The sequence below is a fragment of the Capsicum annuum genome, chromosome 2 (genome assembly GCF_002878395.1).
Source record: "Capsicum annuum cultivar UCD-10X-F1 chromosome 2, UCD10Xv1.1, whole genome shotgun sequence".
Classification (NCBI taxonomy): domain Eukaryota; kingdom Viridiplantae; phylum Streptophyta; class Magnoliopsida; order Solanales; family Solanaceae; genus Capsicum; species Capsicum annuum.
This window is the reverse complement of record NC_061112.1, coordinates 28,697,027-28,717,190: the sequence shown is the minus strand read 5'-3', so window position 1 is coordinate 28,717,190 and position 20,164 is coordinate 28,697,027. Positions and strand designations below refer to the sequence as shown.

The window sequence follows — 20,164 nt, the reverse complement described above, 5'->3', positions numbered from 1 at the left end:
TAGAATAGGATCATAATCTCAATTGAATGAAGTTATGATTCGCACGTGGGCTAGGAATATACTTAAGTGCCCTATTTGGTTCAATTACGGGACGGAATATGGTGTATTTAACTTAGTTCTCGCATCCCCACTCAATGATGCAGTTGTAAGACTGAGTTCGATAATTGATTATAGGTTCAGGAGACCAGAGTCTTAGTATCGACCCTGTGAACCAACAACCAAGATAAGTAACCTAACCAATGAAGTTCTATAACGTAGCATGATTTTTCGTCATGCCCTAACACTGGATTTTTCCCCATTGATTGTCCAAGAACTTTAATTTACTGCGTTATTTTAGTTTACTGTTAGTTAACTTTCAAACATCTTGTGCTTACGTTTGCACTGATTTAATCTTAATAGTTGAACTTGAATTGGATAATTTCTTAATACTAGTCCCTATGGGATCGATACTTGTCTTTCTTTAAGGCCATTATATTACTTGGGTGGACCACGCACACTTGTGTGTGCATTTGGGCGCAACAAGTCGCAAGTGGGATTGCCACTTCACGAACTGTCCTATGGGTTGGTGGATCTTCAGCCATAGGTGCAGGGTGATCTTCCTCTTGCTGAATTTGAGGGATTTTGTAGAGAAGTACTGCTTCTCTCCTTCATTGGTGTAAACGTTGCTCGGGCTCGGGATATGACTCAACCAACTCCTTGTCCCTTGCCAGCTTACTAGCTTTTAAACATGTGCCTGCAAATTCAGAAGCTAAAATCAAGAGATTAGCACTTACGAAATCAAAAGCAAAATTAAAACTACGACGATTGCCAATTTACACGTCTCAAGCAACGGCGTCAAAAACTTATTGTGCCCAAGCGCACAGACAAGTATATGTGGTCCACCCAAGTAATATAGTGGCCTTAAGAAAAGTCAAGCATCGATCCCACAGGGACATGTGTTAAACAACTATCCAATTCTAGTTCAACTATCAAGATTAAATATGTGCTAAAGTAACCAAAAGTGTTTGAAAGTTAAAACTGAATTAAAGTAAAAAATACGGTAGATTAAAGGTTCTTGAACAACGATAAGGAGAAACTCATGTTTAAGGCACTACAAACAATCATATTCAGTTATATCACTTTGTTGGTTATATTAATTATCTTGGTTGTTGGTCCATGGAGTCGATATTATGACAATGGCCTTCCGAACTTCTAATCAATTATCTAACTTAGCCTCATAACTATATTGTTGAGCGGGGATGCGAGAACTAAATTAAATGCATCCATATTCTACCCCATAACTGAACCAAATAGGGTCTTTAGGTATATTCCTATCCTAAATGCAAATCATCACATCATTCAATTGAGATTACGATCTTATTCTGTCTATCTCACGTTTTATCCTAGCATTCCTCCTTTCGGGCTCATGATGGGATTAAGCATGTATTCTAAAGGTTGTGAATCCTTAAAATAGTTAACACAAGGATAAATACACAAACAACAAAGATAAATAACCAAAATCAAGTCAATTCATATTAATAACAATAGTAATCATGTTTTTGGCCTTAACCTCAAAAAAGGGTGTTTAGCCACTCATGAGCATACATGTAATCACAATAGATGAATTCATGTTATAATCCATAAACAAACTAAAATAAAGGAAGAAAAAACCCTAATTGAAGCCATCTCCAGCGTATTTTAATGCCCCAAGGTCATCCAAGGTTATTACACAATGGTGGGAGTGTCCTATTTATACTAGGCCAACATTAACCATTTCTGATTTGCCTCTGTGCCACGCCCCTATCGCGGTGGCTGGGTAGCGTGGCACACTGCTATTGCACCTAGCTACTGGAATGGGCTTTTCACAATGCAACCAAGGGCGTACCACGCCCTTATCGCGACATCCAACCAGTGTGGCACATCAATGTGTCCACAAATTCCAAATTTTGTCAATCTTAGTCCAATATATTTATCCTTCAAGTTGAAGCTTTGTGGTGACTTTTCCTCTTGTTTTCCAACTTGTATATCATCCATGTATCATCTTGATCAACTCACTAAGCATCCTATAACATTAAACACCACAAATTAAAACTCAAGACTTAATCAAATCCAACACGATAAACTAGAATAGGACATCCCTCAAGCTAAGAGTACTAGTTTTCACATTTGAACTTTAACTTAGTGTTTTGACTCCCGACTCATTATGAACTTGAACACTGCAAACACATAACTAAACACTTAGACGCTTATTTATACAAAGATTACATCATTACGCACATGAGATGTCCTTAAAACTAAGCTAAGCGAGGGTAGACAACAACACTTAGGTGCATAAATCCTCCTAAGATCAGTTTCACCTATGAGATTGCTCAAGTGTTCCACTTTATAATTACGAGGTAAAACACTAAACGGCTTGGTACGAGGGATAAGGGATGATAATCTCAGAATAAAATGCAAACTTATTTATCCTACATTTAGTTCGAGGTATTAGTTAATCCTGAAATTATTTATCCCATCATATATATCATAATGATGAGATAAATTATACTCCATATATATTGTAGGATAACTAATTTCATTGAATAACTTTGTTTATCCCATCCCACCATATATATGGGGTAAATAATTTCGGTAAAAACTAATGCCTTAACCAAACGCATGATAAAATAATCTTGTTTTTTATTACTTAATTATATCCCTTTTACCAAACAACCCCTAAAGACAGGACTATTTTATACCTGTCAGATGATAGAAATAAATAGTACTAAGAATTAGTTATCCTTGGATAAAACAAATGAAAATAACAAAACCACCTAAGGTCCCTCAAACCCTTTTTCTACTAAGGTGGGGATATTTTTGTTAACGAACTTCTTAGAAATATGAAACGCATGTCATTTGTAATACAACAAACCAAACCATCAATAAAAAATAATACCACAATCCAAATACAACAAACCAAACACAACCCCTTAGAGATAACACAGAATGCGCCCAACGACACATGCACGCTAAATTACTAAATGTCCTGGTCCAACCATCCCTTTGTAGGAACTGGGGACAGAAAATGCTTAATCTATATAATCTCGCGAAGCATTAGCAGAATTGATTAAAATCAGTAAATTATAGAATAACAGCAATCTGAATAGTTAAATCTTCTCCTTAATCCACTTGTTCATTTGTGCCATCTAGCACATGCTGAAGCCGAAACCATAAAACCACAATTACAGAAAGATGCATATAATTGTAAAGAGAATAATAGCTACCTGAATAGTAAATCTTCTCCCTGATCGACTTGTGCCATCTAGCACATGCTGAAGCCGAAACAGTAAAACCACAATTACAGAAAGGGCGATATAATTGATCGTAACATAGTTTTAAGAAGAGTTGAAGTCTTTCACTTGCAACTAATGGAAAATTATTGTACAGTAGGATCTTCACAGCAACTGAGTCAGTAATGAAAACCAGTTTAGCAACCATATTTCACAATTCAGCCATAAAGTGCAAGCATATTCCACAACCAAAATACAATATCAACAGACACTCAGTAACGATACTTGGTAGAGTAATCTTTTGGTGCAATAACTAGACCACGACCTTTTCGTGCACCACGGTACACAGTCTCAACAATATCAATGAACTCTTGTTTATCTTTGAGTGCCCAGTTGATCTTGTTATTGTTTCCAGTACCAAGATCAATCATGATGTGCTTGTTCCTGAAGAAGAACATGATAGTAGATGGATCGTACAACTCATACATCGTGTTAAAATCAGGGACCTCTGTGATGTCCACCAGGTATATGACAGCAAAATTCTTTAATGTATCAGCGACAGAAGCCAGCACCTCGTCCATCTGAAATACCAGAAGAAACAACCAGCTAAAACTAAACAGAGTTTACAAATTTTATAGCAAGGGATAAATGAGAAGGAAAAAAAGCGAGGAAGTGGGAGAATCAATATGCCACTCTGAACCCTCCTCAGTAGAAGAGAATCAATTAAAAATACCATGTATGCCAATATTAGCCACAACCAACAAACAAAACAGCTTCTCTGATAAAAAGAGAGGTCTGAGAAGACATCACTAATAGCAGATGTGAGAACTGAGAAGCTACTGAAATGGAGAACAAAAAAAAATACAGCAGAATAAACAATCCACATCCAATTAAGCTGGCCAGCCAATGACTAATGCACCGGTTCTGACAGTACCTGACTTTAATCACATTTTCATGGTGGAAACTAATGCATGCCAATCTGGTATCGCTGTATTAGGATAAGGCCAATAGCATTTCCGAATAAGCTCAAGCACCTAGACACCAGAGAAAATCTAGATATGAGAAAAGAGTGTATGACACCACAGAATGTTGTAGACAAGTGGATGCACCATCTGCATTATAAGAGCTGATCACCATACCCGAAATATTGGCTGGAACAGAAGGTCACTACTGCTTATTTAACCAAAAAAAGGGCTCGCTAAGCTACTTGGTTTGGATTATGCGACCCAATACGAAAGAGAGCTGAAAATAGAGTTGTTGATCCACTATCAAGGAGATATTAGGATGAAGCTATGCACGAATAGACTGAAGGAAGGTAGAGACCATAAGTTACTGTACCTACATGGATTCAACACTGCTTCGAAGGAGCAACAGAGTACATACCTAATTACTTGTAGCTCACACTACAGCCACAGATAAGTCTAGCTTACAATCTGCAGTACCAAAGAGAGAAGAAAAAATTTATGTTGGAAATACAGGAGAATTAAGGCATCAAATACTCGAGCATGCCTCCTCAGTAGGTGGGCACTCACGTCAAGTAGGCACATTTAGGAGCATTTCCTGAAATAACCTTAATGAAAATGTGAAATCCAATGTAGATGTTCTTGTGAAGTGTACCAGAGAAGCAAGAAAGAGAACATATCCTCTCTAGGGCTTCAATAACTCTAACCCATTCACCAGGCTTGACTTTATAGAGGTTTATTTTGTGGTAGTAGACAGGATGATGAAGGGGAACAGAAGCTAAATTGAACTCCTGAAACAATCCTTTCTGGTAGCGACGGTATATTTTTGAGCAGCTGCTGGCAGGAACTATTATTTAAGTTAATAGGAACACAACTACATTACAACAGCCTATCACCCTCAATCAGATGGAAAGACTTATGAGTGAATAGATGTATTGATACCTATCGGAGATGTATGATAGCTCATAGGCCCAAACAATGGAAGCAACGGCTTGGTTTAGCTGAAGTGGTACTGGTACAATCCAAATTTCCATAACTGTCTGAATGTGCACCATTTGAAACATGGAATGGGTGCTCACGCCCCTCCCAAGATATCAATTGGACCCTCATTAGAAGCTAATGTACCGGCAGCAAAGGATTTCTTAGCCAAGAGGCAACAAATGCAGCAGCTACAGAAATACAATCAAAAGCAAAGTACGAGAAAGAATACAAATTTATGCAGATACGACGAGAAAAAAAGTTACGAATTTATAGGCAACATCAAGAAAGCATATATGATCAGGAAAAGATTGAAGTTCAAGTTATATGGCCCTTCAAGGTTCTGAAAGGGCAAGGTGTCACACAGATTGGACTTAATTTCTGACCCTAGTGCACCCCGTATGTATATGTTATATATATGCGTGTGTTCTCAAACAAAAATGATCAAATTCTTCTTCAACTAGTAGCAATCTGTAAGCAATGTGGGTCAAGCACACCAGCCAATGAAGAAACCATTTGCACGACGACTTATATATATAAGTATATATATATATATATGTTCTCAACGAAAATGATCAAATTCTTCTACAACTAGTAGCAATCTATCTGTAAGAGATGTGGGTCATGCACACCAGCCAATGAAGAAACCATTTGCACGACGACTTAGCAAATTATATGAATCAATCTGAAAAAGGATTATCAAACCCACTTAAAACACTAACTTGGGAAAAAAGTTACTCATTCTAGGAGCAGTTTCGGGAGAGGAAGGAGGACTTGCACATGGTGTTTATTGATCTTGAGAAGGCATATGACAAAGTTCCCAGGGAGATTCTGCGGTGTGGAGGTTCTTGGAGGCTAGAGGGGTTCCCGTGGCATACACTAGGTCGTTTCAGGACATGTATGATGCGCGAAGACTCGTGTGAGGACAGTAGATGGAGATTTAGAGCACTTTTCGATTTTGATAGGGTTGCACCAGGGATCGACTCTTAGCTCTTTTTTATTTGTCTTGGTGATGGATGTTTGGACGCGACATATTCAAGGGGAGGTGCCTTGGTATATGTTATTTGCTAATGATGTGGTACTGATTGACAAGACTCCGGGAGGAGTTAACGATAAGTTGGAGATTTGGAGACAAATCCTTGAGTCTAAAGGATTTCGGTTGAGTAGGACCAAGACGAAGTACTTGGGAGTGTAAGTTTAGTGATGTGTAGCAGGAGGCTGACGTGGTTGTGAAGCTGGACTCTCAGACCATTCAGAAGAGGGAGACTTTCAAGTATCTGAGGTCTAGGATTCAGGGCAATGGTGAGATTGATGAGGATGTCACGAATCGTATTGGGGCAGGGTGGTTGAAATGAAGGCTCGCTTTGGGAGTTTTATGTGATAAGAAGGTGCCCACGAAGTTTAAAGGTAAGTTCTACAGAGTGGTAGTCCGACCGGTTATGTTGTATGGAGAGGAGTGTTGACCAGTTAAGAACTCCCGCATCGAAAAGTTGAAGGTGGCGGAGATGACGATGTTGTGATGGATGTGTGGCCATACCAGGAAATAGGGCTGGGCATAAAATACCAAAAACTGAATATCGAACCGAACCGGAAAATTTGGTAATTGGTATGGTATTTGGGAGTAAAATTTTAATATTTTGGGATTGAGTTTGGTAAAAGATATTAATATCGTTTGGTATTCGGTATTTACCGAATATCGAATCATATATATATGCGTGTGTGTGTGATATGTCTAACCAACTCAATAGACAATAGTATTAGTCAATCCCAAAGAATCTCTTGAACCTTGGTAATATATTCGTAAAAAGCAATAACAGGAATACTAAATAGGGTTTCTATTAAATGTACTCTTTACAGTTTAAACGTACATTTGGATATTTCCAACTTTAATATGGTATTATCAAAAACCGTACCGAATCGAAGTTTAATTTACTGATTACCAAACCAATGTTTATAAGTATGGTAAGTGGTATCTACTTTCAAATACAGATTACCGAATTACCGAACCCAAAATTTAAAAATACTGAACCGAATACCAAACGCCCAGTCCTACCAGGAAAGATAAGTTGAGGAATGAGATTATTCGAAAGAAAGTGGAAATGGCTTCGGTGGAGGACAAGATGCGAGAAGTGAGGTTACGTTGGTTCGGGCACGTAATGAGGAGGGGCTCTGACGCTCCAGTGCGGAGGTGTGAGACACTGGCTATGGATAGTTTTAGGCAGGGTAGAGGTAGGTTGAAGAAATATTGGAGGAAGGTGATTAGGCATGATATGGAGCAGTTGCAGCTTACAGAGGACATGACCCTTGATAGGAAGGTGTGGAGGACGCGGATTAGGGTAGGGAGTTAAGGGGTAGGAGTGCGTCGGTAACAGTAGGAGAGCATTCTTCATGTGTCTGAAGTTCCTTGTTCGTGGTGTTAAGTATGTTTATGGTTTCAGTTAGATAGTTTTTAGTATTATCTTGTGGATGGAGTATTATTTTGTGGTTAGCGGTGTTAGTTTATTTTGCATACTGTTAGTTTACTTTCCATACTCTTGTGGCTGTAGTATTATTTTGTGGTTAGCGGTGTTAGTTTATTTTGCATACTGTTAGTTTATTTTGCATATTGTACTAGTTTATATGCATTTATGTTTTATGTTTGTTATACTGTTATCGGTCTTAAGCCGGAGGTCTAGCGAAAACAGCCTCTCTACTTCACCTGAGGTAGTGGTATGGTCTGCGTACACTCTATCCTCCCCAGACCCCCACTATGTGGGAATACACTGGGTAAGTTGTTGTTGTTGTTGTTATTCTAGGAAGGCATCCGCTTTCTTTTTGTAAGTTCTCTTACTATTACACACTCTTCTTAATTTCTAGTTTAATTTTTTTTTAAGACAACCATTATTTTTCATTGTGAATTAAATTCTGTGTTTTTTTTTTACTTTTATCAAAATTGATTTTTTATTTTGCGGGAAACGTGATCATGCAACAACATACCCAGTGTATTCCCACCTAGTGGGGTTTAGGGAGGGTAGAGTGTACACAGTCCATACCACTACCTTAGGTGAAGTAGAGAGGCTGTTTCCGATAGACCCCCGGTTTAGAATCAATAACAATATAACAAACACAATACATAAATGCAATATAAACTTGTACATTATGCGAAATATACTAACAACGCTAGCCACATGATAATACTAAAACTATACATCTGAAACCATTGTCAACACTCAACACCTACTACCAAGAAACTTCAGACACACATACAGAACACCCGACACCCTCCCACCCCCTATCCCTCTACCCTAATCTGCATCCTCCATCCCTTCCTATCAAGGGTCATATCCTCCGTAAGTTGTAACTGCTCCATATCATGTCTAATCACCTCCCTCCAATATTTCTTCGACCTACCTCTCCCCCGCCTAAAATCATGCATAGCCAGTGTCTCACACCTCCGCACTGGAGCAACAGCACCTCTCCTCATCACGTGCCCGAACCAACGTAACCTCATTTCTCGCATCTTGTCCACCGAAGCCACTCCCACCTTTTCCCGAATAATCTCATTCCTCACCCTATCCTTCCTAGTCTGACCACACATCCACCGTAACATCCTCATCTCCGCCACCTTTAACTTTTGGACGTGGGATTTCTTAGCTAGCCAATACTCCGCTCCATACAACATAGCCGGTCGGACTGTCACTCTGTAAAACTTACCTTTAAGCTTTGGGGCACCTTCTTATCACACAAAACTCCCGAAGCAAGCCTCTATTTCAACCACCCTGCCCCAATACGATGCATGACATCCTCGTCAATCTCACCATCGCCCTGAATTATAGACCCCATATACTTGAAACTTTCCCTCTTCAGAATGGCCTGAGAATCCAACTTCACAACCACATCAGTCTCCTGCGACAACACACTAAACTTACACTCCAAGTACTCCGTCTTGGTCCTGCTCAATCGAAAACCTTTAGACTCAAAGGGTCTGTCTCCAAGTCTCCAACTTATCATTAACTCCTCTCCGAGTCTCGTCAATCAAAACCACATCATCTGCAAATAACATACACCAAGGCACCCCTCCCTGAATATATCACGTCAACACATCCATCACTAAGGCAAATGAAAAAGAGCTAAGAGTCGATCCCTGATGCAAACCTATCAAAACCGAAAAGGGCTCCGAATCTCCACCTACCGTCCTCACACGAGTCTTCGCGCCATCATACATGTCCTAAATCGACCTAATGTACGCCACAGGCACCCTACTAACCTCCAAGCACCTCCACAGAATCTCTCTGGGCGCTCTATCATATGTCTTCTCAAGATCAATAAACACCATATGCAAGTCCTTCTTCCTCACCCGAAATTGCTCCACTAATCTCCTCGCAAGGTGAATGGCCTCAGTAGTCGAGCGACCTGGCATGAAACCAAACTGATTCTCCGAGAGAGTCACAATCCTTCACAATCTCAACTCTACCACCCGTTCCCAAACCTTCATAGTATGACTCAACAACTTAATACCTTTATAGTTGTTGCAACTCTGGATGACTCCCTTGTTCTTATATAAAGGAATCATCGTACTCCACCTCCACGCTTCCGGCATCTTCGCCGCCCTAAAAATAATGTTAAATAACCTTGTCAACCACTCCAAACCTGCCCCACCAGTGCTCTTCCAAAAATCCACTGGAATCTCGTTTGGCCCCGTCACCCTACCCCAACGCATCCTGCGAATAGCCCCCTTGACCTCCTCAACCTCAATATGCCTCCAATAACCATAATCATGACACTTCTCAGACTTCTCCAAATCCCCCAACACGAAACCTTTGTCCCCCTCATCGTTCAAGAGTTTATGAAAATAAGACTGTCACCTCTTTATTATGAGAGCATCCTCAACCAACACTGTACCATTCTCACCCTTGATGTAGCTCACTTGGTCCAGATCACGAGCCCTCCGCTCCCCGGCCTTAGCAAGCCTCTACAACTTCTTATCCCCGCCTTTCTCCTCTAAAGCTCTCAAAAGTTGTTGTATTAGCTGCCGTAACCGCCAACTTAACCTCTCGTCTAGCTACCTTATACTCCTCCTTATTCTTCTGTCTCTCATCTTCATCCTTGCTCTCAACCAACTTGGCATAAGTCACCTTCTTAGACTCCACCTTCCTCTTAACCTCTTCGTTCCACCACCAATCTCCTTGATGCTTACCAGATCGACCTCTCGAAACACCCAACACCTCTCTAGCGGTCTCCCTAATGCAACTAGCAGTCGTCTCCCACATACTATCCACATCCCCTCTACTCCCCAAGCCCCTCTTCTTTTCAACTTCTCCCCCATCTCCAAGGCACTAGCCAACGTCAAGCTACCCCACTTAATCCTGGACCGAGCCTCCGCACTGCTCTTCTTTCTGCCCTTGTTGATTACTAAGTCCATCACCAACAACCTATGTTGAGTCGAAAGAATCCCGCTAGGTGTGACTTTACAGTCTTTACATAGCGCTCTACCCCCCTTCCTAAGGAGCAAAAAGTCAATCTGAGTCTTGGCCACTAAACTAAGAAAAGTAATAAGGAGTTTCTCCTTCTTCGGAAAGCTCGAACTCCACAACCCAAAAGCCCTAGAAAAATCCAAAAGAGAAGCCCCACCTTCATTTCTCTGCCCAAAACCGAAACCACCATGCACATCACCATACCCTCTCGACAACGACCCAATATGCCCATTGAAATCTCCACCCACGAAAAGCTTCTCGGTGCTCGAGATGCCCCTCACCACCTCATCCAAAACCTCCCAAAAACTCTTCTTCTCCTTCTCGTCCAAACCTACTTGCGGAGCATAGGCACTAATAACGTTCACCGAAGACCCTCCAATGACCAACTTAATAAACATCAACCTATCACAAACTCTCTTAACCTCCACCACCTGCTCCCTAAGATCCTCATCTACTAAAATACCTACCCCATTTCTATGTCTCACGCTACCCGAGTACCACAACTTATATCCATCCACATCTCTCGCCTTAGTGCCTACCCATTTAGTTTCCTGGACACACGCTATACTAACCCCCCTCTTTCTAAGAATCTTCACCAGCCCTATAGACTTACCTTGAAGCGTTTCTATGTTCCAAGACCCAATTCTCAACCTAGAAGCACCCTTATCCCTCCTAGCCTACTTCCCCTCACCCCCAACCCCGAACTCGCACCTAGACCCGATCCCCGCCCCGACCCCAACCTATGACATGACCCTTGTCCGCCATCTATCACCCCAGCCACCACTCAAAAGGATACACTACCAGAAAGTGAAGAACACAGGAGACAAAAACACAACACGCAAACGAGTACGGCTACAAACAGCTAAATAATCAAATAAAAATCAGCAAACAAGGTTGCTACTTACAAGAAACAACAGGCACTACATTAACCAGCCAGGTATGCTAATAAAGATATATTGATATCAAGAGACTTTGTGATCTTATCAAGAAACTAGTAGTATCAAAGAAGCATGGAACTTATTTCCGTGTTTTCTTGTGACATTTGTTATACTTTTGCAACTAGCTAATAGCACAGTTGAGAGAGCTTTCTCAGCAATGAAGTTGATTAAATCTTTTACGATGTTGTAATGAATAATGAGATTTTGAAAATTCTGCATCTATTTTGGTCAAAGTACTCAAAATTGGTTGACCAAATTGGTACGGTCATATGGATCCCACACCTACACCCATGTCATGTCAACACATCACCAAAAGTGAAGAATTCGAGCAACTTAGTTCATTTGTTCACTTTCATTAAATGTTGAAACCTCGTAAAAAAAATATCACATATGCCACTAGGCTTTGCACTACTTGGAAAAAAAAAAAGAAATCTCATTTTGGACTAGACCAAACCACACCACAAAGGGGTCAAAAATATAAGACCAAAATGAAAGTTGAAAAGAGCCAAGTGCTTTTGATTCCCCTAGTACCTTTAGTAGTCAGAAAGAAGGTGAGAGTGGAAAGAAGGGGAATACCATTCAAGCTAGAGTAATCCACAGGAACATGGCTTGGGAAAAGTCATATCATTTGAAGTAAAGAAAGCTGATAGTAGGAGTGGTTTATATGTTAGATCTGTCAGGTTAGTTTTAGTGTTTACATTTTCAAAGATAGGAGCTAGTAAAAAGGGCACTGCTTTTACTCAAGAAGGTGAGAGTGGAAAGAAGGGGAATACCATTCAAGCTAGAGTAATCCACAGGAACATGGCTTGGGAAAAGTCATATCATTTTAAGTAAAGAAAGCTGATAGTAGGAGTGGTTTATATGTTAGATCTGTCAGGTTAGTTTTAGTGTTTACATTTTCAAAGATAGGAGCTAGTAAAAAGGGCACTGCTTTTACTCAAGGACTTCAAGAACTTGTACATGTTGCAGTTATCTTCACCTTAAAGTTTTTTTTTTTTTTGAAAGATGTCTTCACTTTAGATACGAATTGCAGCAATAAGGTTACTGCAGCTATTGTCCTTGGATTGGGCAAAAAAGGCTGAGAGACGAGTATTCTCGTCCTTGAACCTAGAGGAGAACATTTGATGTCAATATTCAATGTTATAAGCAATAGTCCTCTCTCCTCCCTGTGGTTTCTTCTTAGATGGTTGGATTTAGTTGTGACATTACTCATATGTACAAGTGGCAGAAAGCACCAATATTTGAGCCATTGCTGGAGTGATGATCACATTCTTCTCAATAATGAGTCATAGCATGAGCAAATCTAATGGTTGAATGAAGAAAAGTCTCAGTTCCTTAACCACTTTCCCAGTTTTCTGCACATTTCTTTCATTATGTTTGTAATTGTGTCATGAAATCGCAACATTATTCTCTATTCATCACAATACCGAATTTCTTCCTTCTTTTCTAGATTAAAGAAAGAAAAATCGACAAATTTGGGTGGTTCACCTCACCACAAAACTGAATTCGAAAACAGTAATTAAGAACAGATAAAAACTTAGGGTTTTCGAAACAAAATCAAGAACAGACAAAAACGTAGGGTTGTCGAAACAAACTTAAGAAGCCATAAAATAGAAAGAAAAACAAAAATTGGAGAAGCAGAAAGAGAGACCTGCATACAAGTTTCGTCCCAGTCATGGCCGAAGCGGATAATGACAAGGCGTTCTTCTTCAGCAAGAATAGCTTGATCGACCGCCCATCCTGAGTGAAGGTGAGGCAACAAGTACGACATCTTTCTTAGATCGCAGGGAATCAAGGGTTTTGCTATAAGGGAGGATTAAAATTAAATTGCTATAAAGGCTCCTGTTATTGTCATAGAGTGTTTTCAAGTAGTTTGGCCATGAAAATTACTCCTTTTCCGAAGTTGAGTTGAAGGTGAAGTTGGTGTTAAGTTGTGTTTGGTCATATTTTTAAAAAAAAAAAATTGTATTTTTAAAAAAAAAATTTAAATATAATTGTATATCTCAACTTTTAAAAATTATCAAAATCATTCAACTACTAATTTAACTACTAACATATAATCAAATATTAAGAAAATAATTTATATGTCTTCAATTGACAAAATAATTAACTACAAACTAATTATTATAATTGTTATTCTTCTAAATTTGAATAAAAATATCATAAGCACGAGCTAAATAAGTTTATCTAGCCATAATCGATTGAATAGAGAAAATATATTTTGATAAATATGATTGATGGATATAAATATATTTTATGTATTCTTAAATTTGTTGATGAAAATTCTTTATTACTTTCACTTGAATTAATTATTTTATTGAATTTGATCTTTTTAAAAAAATTTACGAATGAATTATTTTTAATAGATTAGTGCTAATTTTTTGCTTTTTCTTTATTGATGATATTGATTTTCCTTGAATTTTTTTTTTCTTTGGTAAAGAGAACAAACTTTTGTTAAGCTAATTACCACATTCATCTCTGTTCAAAATCCATAAAACCAAAATAAGGTAATCGTCAATATGAATCGTTACGTTATATTTGATATGCGACTTTATTGATCACATTTTAATAATTTATTAAAATCATCATAGCCATTATATGACATATACAGAAAATTTAGAATGGCAAGAAAAAAATTTTAAATTTCTCATTTTTAAATAACATAATGTACTAGGCCTTATATTTCTATAATATAGTTCATTCAAAACAAAAGTTGGTATATTTCCGTCATAGATTGTCATTTATTATTTTTACTTCACGTTAGTAAATTTTGGTTAAAAGAAGAAAAAGAGATTAGAATATCTGTAACAATTAAAAATGATGTTGTACCATAGAAAATAAATAATAAATTTTTCCTTGGCGGTTGTTTGTAGTTATAAGAGGGGTTTGTGCAAAAATTTAAAGATTGGGTTATATGTAATAATAATGAAAATTGAAAATGGAAGAGGAAAATTGTGAAAATAACAAAAAGTTATTTTCACTTTTTGAAATTCAACTCCAAAATAATTTTTTAAATTTTCATGGCCAAACACCATATTTTTCGAAAAAGTGAAAAAGGTGAAAAATATTTTCAAAAAAAAAGGAAAAAAAATTATGGCCAAACAGATCCTAAGTTTGGGCTACAACTCAACTCAAGTCCTAATGTCTAAGCTTACAGGTCCCACCACCAATTCTGGCTGAGAAGCGGAGTTAATTTATTTTTTTTTCAAAATAGAATAGAATAAAGATTGAGGATACTTAGGTCTCATTTGTTTGCACCAACATTAACCCGTGCAAAAGCTTTGGGAAGTACCTGGGATTCCCTATCTTCAATAATAAAACAAGTAATCGAGATTATCAATTCATTCTTGACAATCTAAAAAAGAAACTCATGGGTTGGAAGACTAGATTCTTAAATATTGCAGGAAGAACAACTCTTGCGAAAGCATGCCTCAACAGTTTTCCAACTCATATAATGCAGTGTAACAAACTTCTGTGTGATATTACAAAAGTCATTGATAAAATTCAGCGTAATTTTATATGAGGTAGTACTGATGTCAAAAAGAAATTACACCTTATTAATTGGAATACTGTAGTGAACCCCAAGGATGTGGGTGGATTGGATCTTCAAAATACAACTCTAAAAAATAAAGCCCTTCATGCTAAGCTTGCTTGGAAAGTTTTCAGTAAACCAAACTTGCTCTGGACCTTGATTCTTATTGACAAATACACTAAGGGTCGTTTGGTAGAGTGTATAAGATTAATGCAAAACATAATGTATTAATAATATTTGCATTAATAATACTTGTATTAGTTATGTTTGTATTAGTTATGCATTTATTATTTCTTATACATTGTTTGGTTTGATGTATAAGAAATAATACATCTTACATAATTTATATAAAAGAAATATTTGTTTACAAAAATACCCTTCTTTGATTTTTTACACTTTTTTGCAACAATTTTTTTTTATATCTCAAATGTAATTAGTATTGTTAAACTAGTATATAAGGGTTTCGGATTAATTGCAAGACCTTCGTCTTTGCGCATGAAGTATTACGCCAACAGATTAACGTAGTCAAAAATAATATAAGACATAAAATTAAGAAATAGTCTCAATCTTTTTTTAATTTTTTTAAAGACCCTCGAAGCAACGCAAAAATATATTACAATTATTTAAATCAATTATTCATTATTGTAGATTAAAATGGTGGGGAAAAAATTGTGAAATGTTTTGAAAAGATTCACTATTGCAAATTAAAATGACGGGAAAAGGAATGGTGAAATGTTTTGAGAGGGAAATTGAGGGGTATTAAGGTCATTTAATAAGTTAATGCATGTATTAAAGACTTTGCATTACTAATACATAGAAAATGGGGTCTTTATGCCAAAAAGACTCTTTATCCAAACTATTTTGTCAAATACCCACATGTTTTAAATCCTTTTTCAAATACCCACTTAATTCCACCTTACCACCAACTTTTCCAACTTAATAATTTCAGCCCCACCTTTATAATAATTCACTTTAACCCAATGCTTCCAACTTAATAAATTCAACCATAAGTTTCTAATAATACACTTTAACCCACTCCATCATCCACCACAATATATATAAAAATAATATCTAGGTTTCTAAAAATATTAAAAAAAATAATTCCAAAAGCTAAAAATAGAAAATGGTTATTTTTTCCACCAAAAAGCTTCGATTCCGGCCACTTTTCCGACGTTATTTTCCGATGATCAGCTGTAAATTAGTCCACAAACATCATAAGTTTGTCCATTGCATCCATTGTTACCCCATTTGTTTCCTATCTTCTCAAACACACTTTCCACTATTTTTAAAAAGCTTTAAATCACTCACATTACTCAAAACCACTTTAGAAAGTGCATTATAGCAGCTCAGGCGACTCCAAGTTCATTTCTTTATTCCATAAACCCAACAATCATTGATTACAAGCAATATTTGCAGTTTCAAGTATGTGTACGGAAATCTGCGTAGTCATCGACCCGTACTCGCCAGTCATCGACCGTGCATACAACACGACATAGACCATAATCATAATCTACCATCGATTGAAGCTTAATTCTAGGATGTCTATTACAGAATTTGTTCTGATTTCTGGTGATTTCATGGGAGAATAGGTAGAGACTTTGAAATGTTAGAAATGGAGATCATTTACTAAGGTGACAATTCCCATTCCTGTTCGCCGCAATATTTCATACGACGAATTTGTTGCAAGCATAATGCAGAGTGGGGATCTAGATTGCACACTGAGCGACGTGGTGATTAGTTATGTAATGCATTCGAGGGAAAAGGTGAATCCTACAATCATAAATATCGATGTACGTGTGCTGACGTACGTAATGGATGCTGATGCAGATGTCTTTAGGCCAATTTTGAGGATAAATGTGGTTGAGAGGTCCTTTGAAGGACCGTTGAATTCATCAGCACCCCCATCGCGGTGCCCGACAGTCGATGATGATTTGATCAACGACGATTTGAATGATTACGAGAACAATGTCGATGATACAATTAATATGAAAGATTATTCTATGCATATGGAAGACTTTTCATCGAACTCGCAAGATGATGAAGAAGACTGTGAAACGAAATCACAAGCAGGACACTTCTTCACCGACGTTACCAATTTTTGTTGTAGTCAAACATTCGCCGATAAAAAAGAGCTGAAAATGCAACTAGACGCAGCAGCGGTGAGGCAGTCTTTTGATTATTATATGGAGAAGAGCTGCACGAAATTGATGAAGGCGCAATATTTATCTCGTGGTTGTGGCTGGCTGTTGCGAGAAAAAAGGTACGATACCTCGGACAGATTTTGCATATACAAGTATGTCGGGATGCACACGTGCGGCGTTGAAAATGCCACCCGCAGGCACAAAAAATTCTCATCCAAATTGATTACTTCAGTATGCGTAAATTATTTTCGGGATGGGAAGGGTCCAAGCATAAGAGAAATTCAAAGAATTGTATTTAAGAAGTTACGTTGCAACGCAAGCTATTGGATATATTGGAAAGGAAGTGTAATTGCGAAGAACATCATTCGGGGGACACCGGAGCACGGATATGCTTGCTTGCCGGCTTTTTCCCATATGGTGGAGTTATTGAATCCCGGGTCTTCTTACTCTATCATGGTAAATCGGATAGATGGATCGTTCATTTACTACTTTTTAGCATTCAGAGCTTGCATACGAGGATATACCCACATGAGAAAGGTAATTGCCGTCGATGACACATATTTGTATGGCAAGTACAGGGGCATTCTGCTAAGCGCCGTTGCACAGGACACCGAAAATCATATATTTCCGATTGCCTTTTGTGTCGTCGATAAAGAGAACGATGCTTCTTGGACCTTCTTCTTCCAGAAGCTGAAGTCTATTATAGAAAATGAACCAGATCTATGCGTCATCTCCGACAGGCACATTAGCATCGCCAATGCCTTCTCCTATGTATACAGTCGTGCACATCACGGACTTTGCATGAGGCACCTCGCTGAAAATCTTCGCGTAAATCAACACTGCGGAGAACATCTTTATCTATTCTACGTTGCGGCAAAGGCTTATTCCTTTGATGAGTTTAGTGATAATTTTGTGGAATTGAAGAATAAATGCCCCGAGGTAGCTCATGTCCTTGAAAACTTACTTGGTTTTGAAAAATGGAATAGAGCACACTTTTCGGGCAATAGGTACGACGTGATGACCACAAACATCGTCGAGTCGCTCAACTCGATTTTGATGGATGAACTGGAGTACCCTGTGTCGTACATATTCAATTGAATTGCTAAAAAATTTGGTGAAAAGTTTAGGGAGCGGCATCCATTTGTCGGTGGTAAAGAGAATATATTTGTGCCTTCTGCGAAAAGGATCCTAAGGGATAATAAGAGTGCGATCGATTCCTTGTATGTGGGCAATCCAAACGGGGTTCTTGACGAGTATATGGTGTTCAGCAACGGCGTTACTGCCAAGGTCAATCTCTTGGAGAGGAGCTGTTCTTATCAGAAATTTAACTTGGTGAAAATATCGTACGAACATGTGATGGCAGCTTTGCGAGCAAAGTACGGCGATGGCTAAGATTATGGTAACTCCATCTACGACCACTCTTCGCCAATTTATAAAGCTTAAAGCTACCTCCTCACATACTTGGAAGCAATTAACGTGGTCCCTCCGGAGGCTGAATGGACTATGCCACAGGAATTGGTAGACACCAAAATTTCTCCACCCCCGTACAATCCCAAACTCGGAAGGAAGAAACTTAAACGCACTAAGGGCATCGGTGAGACATTCAAGTCCAAAAGGAGGAATAAGTGTTCAATATGCATGAAATTCGGACACAAAAGAACTATGTGTAGAATGGGCATCAAATCATAAATTGGTTTTTTTTTAGCTTCAGTTGTAAAGCTACTATTTTGGGGGATGAATGTGCATTTCTGTAGATTTTAACGTTCAGTTATTATCGACCTAAAGCTTTGTCTACGATAGACTATCTATAGTCTATGATATATATAATATATGGTCTATAAAATATTATGTATTGATTATATTATTGCCTATCTAACATGTTATGTTGGTCATTTTCCTGGCTTATCTCTCCAATCGATGCAGTGAATCATTATTTCCCTTGTTTCCCGTTTCCATTTATTAAAAAGCTACAAAAAATATCTCTTCACGAGGAAAAACAGCTGGTATACGCATACGAAACGTTTTCTCTTGTCAGACACGTCGACCTACTATTGGGTGGATATATGAACGGACCCAATCTGCAGGTCTATAAGTACAGGCCCTCTTTCTACGCAACCCTTCAGTTTTTCCTAAATCGAAAATATCAGAAATCGTCTCTTCTTCTTCTTTTTCACCTAAATCAAAAAAATGCCTCCAAGAAGGATACCCCTGCGCCCCATCAGACGTGTTCCTTCGAGGCACTACAACCTCCTCCTTCTAAGGAATGATTTGAACCGGCTTTTCTATGGGTAGGGTCAAGACCGCATCTACCTGGAGCGGGAGCTCCATCGAATTACTCATTTCTTGAGGGCAATTCTGGAAAGGCTAGGAATGGAAGGCCCTGACTACATCACCCCCCCTCCCCAGAATTTAGTTTAAATGTTTTATTTTAGTATATATTTTTAAGTTTTTTTGATTTGTTCATTGTTGAAGAAGCTTTCTTTGTAGTATCTTGTTAGAAGAAAGCTTCTTCCATTTTTCCCTTTTTGATGTAAATTTTATTATGTAATGCAATGAACAATTTTAATACAACTATGTTTCAGTTTCTTTTAACATTGTATGTTTGCCATCTTTGTTCTGATCCCTTGTTTGAAAACTCGAATCAAATATGTCTGTCTTTTCAAGTTACAGTATTGTGACTTGACTAATTTCCTGAAGAGTAAAATCTAATGTTTAGATTTTATACAAAGTATTTCATCGACTGTACATATTAGTCGATCGTAGACTACATGAATCGATGGATCATTGGGTAAATTAAAACAAATAATAATAGATTTTCAAAAAATAATTTAATTTTAAAAGATTTGAACAGATTATCACATGTTATGTGGCTGGTGGAAGAAAATAATTAAATTAAAAATGATTTAAATAGA

At 38.0% G+C, this 20,164-nt stretch overlaps 1 protein-coding gene across 1 annotated transcript; it reads right to left on the bottom strand.

Annotated features, from left to right (window-relative positions):
* Window positions 1–3,351: 3,351 nt before the first annotated feature.
* On the bottom strand, window positions 3,352–13,524 carry LOC107858458 (thioredoxin-like protein YLS8). The gene is made up of 2 exons (XM_016703122.2): window positions 13,231–13,524; window positions 3,352–3,829 (listed from the first exon to the last, which is right to left on the bottom strand). Exons 1-2 carry the CDS (start codon window positions 13,348–13,350, stop codon window positions 3,521–3,523), a joined length of 429 nt encoding a protein of 142 aa, XP_016558608.1. The 5' UTR covers window positions 13,351–13,524; the 3' UTR covers window positions 3,352–3,520.
* Window positions 13,525–20,164: the final 6,640 nt, after the last annotated feature.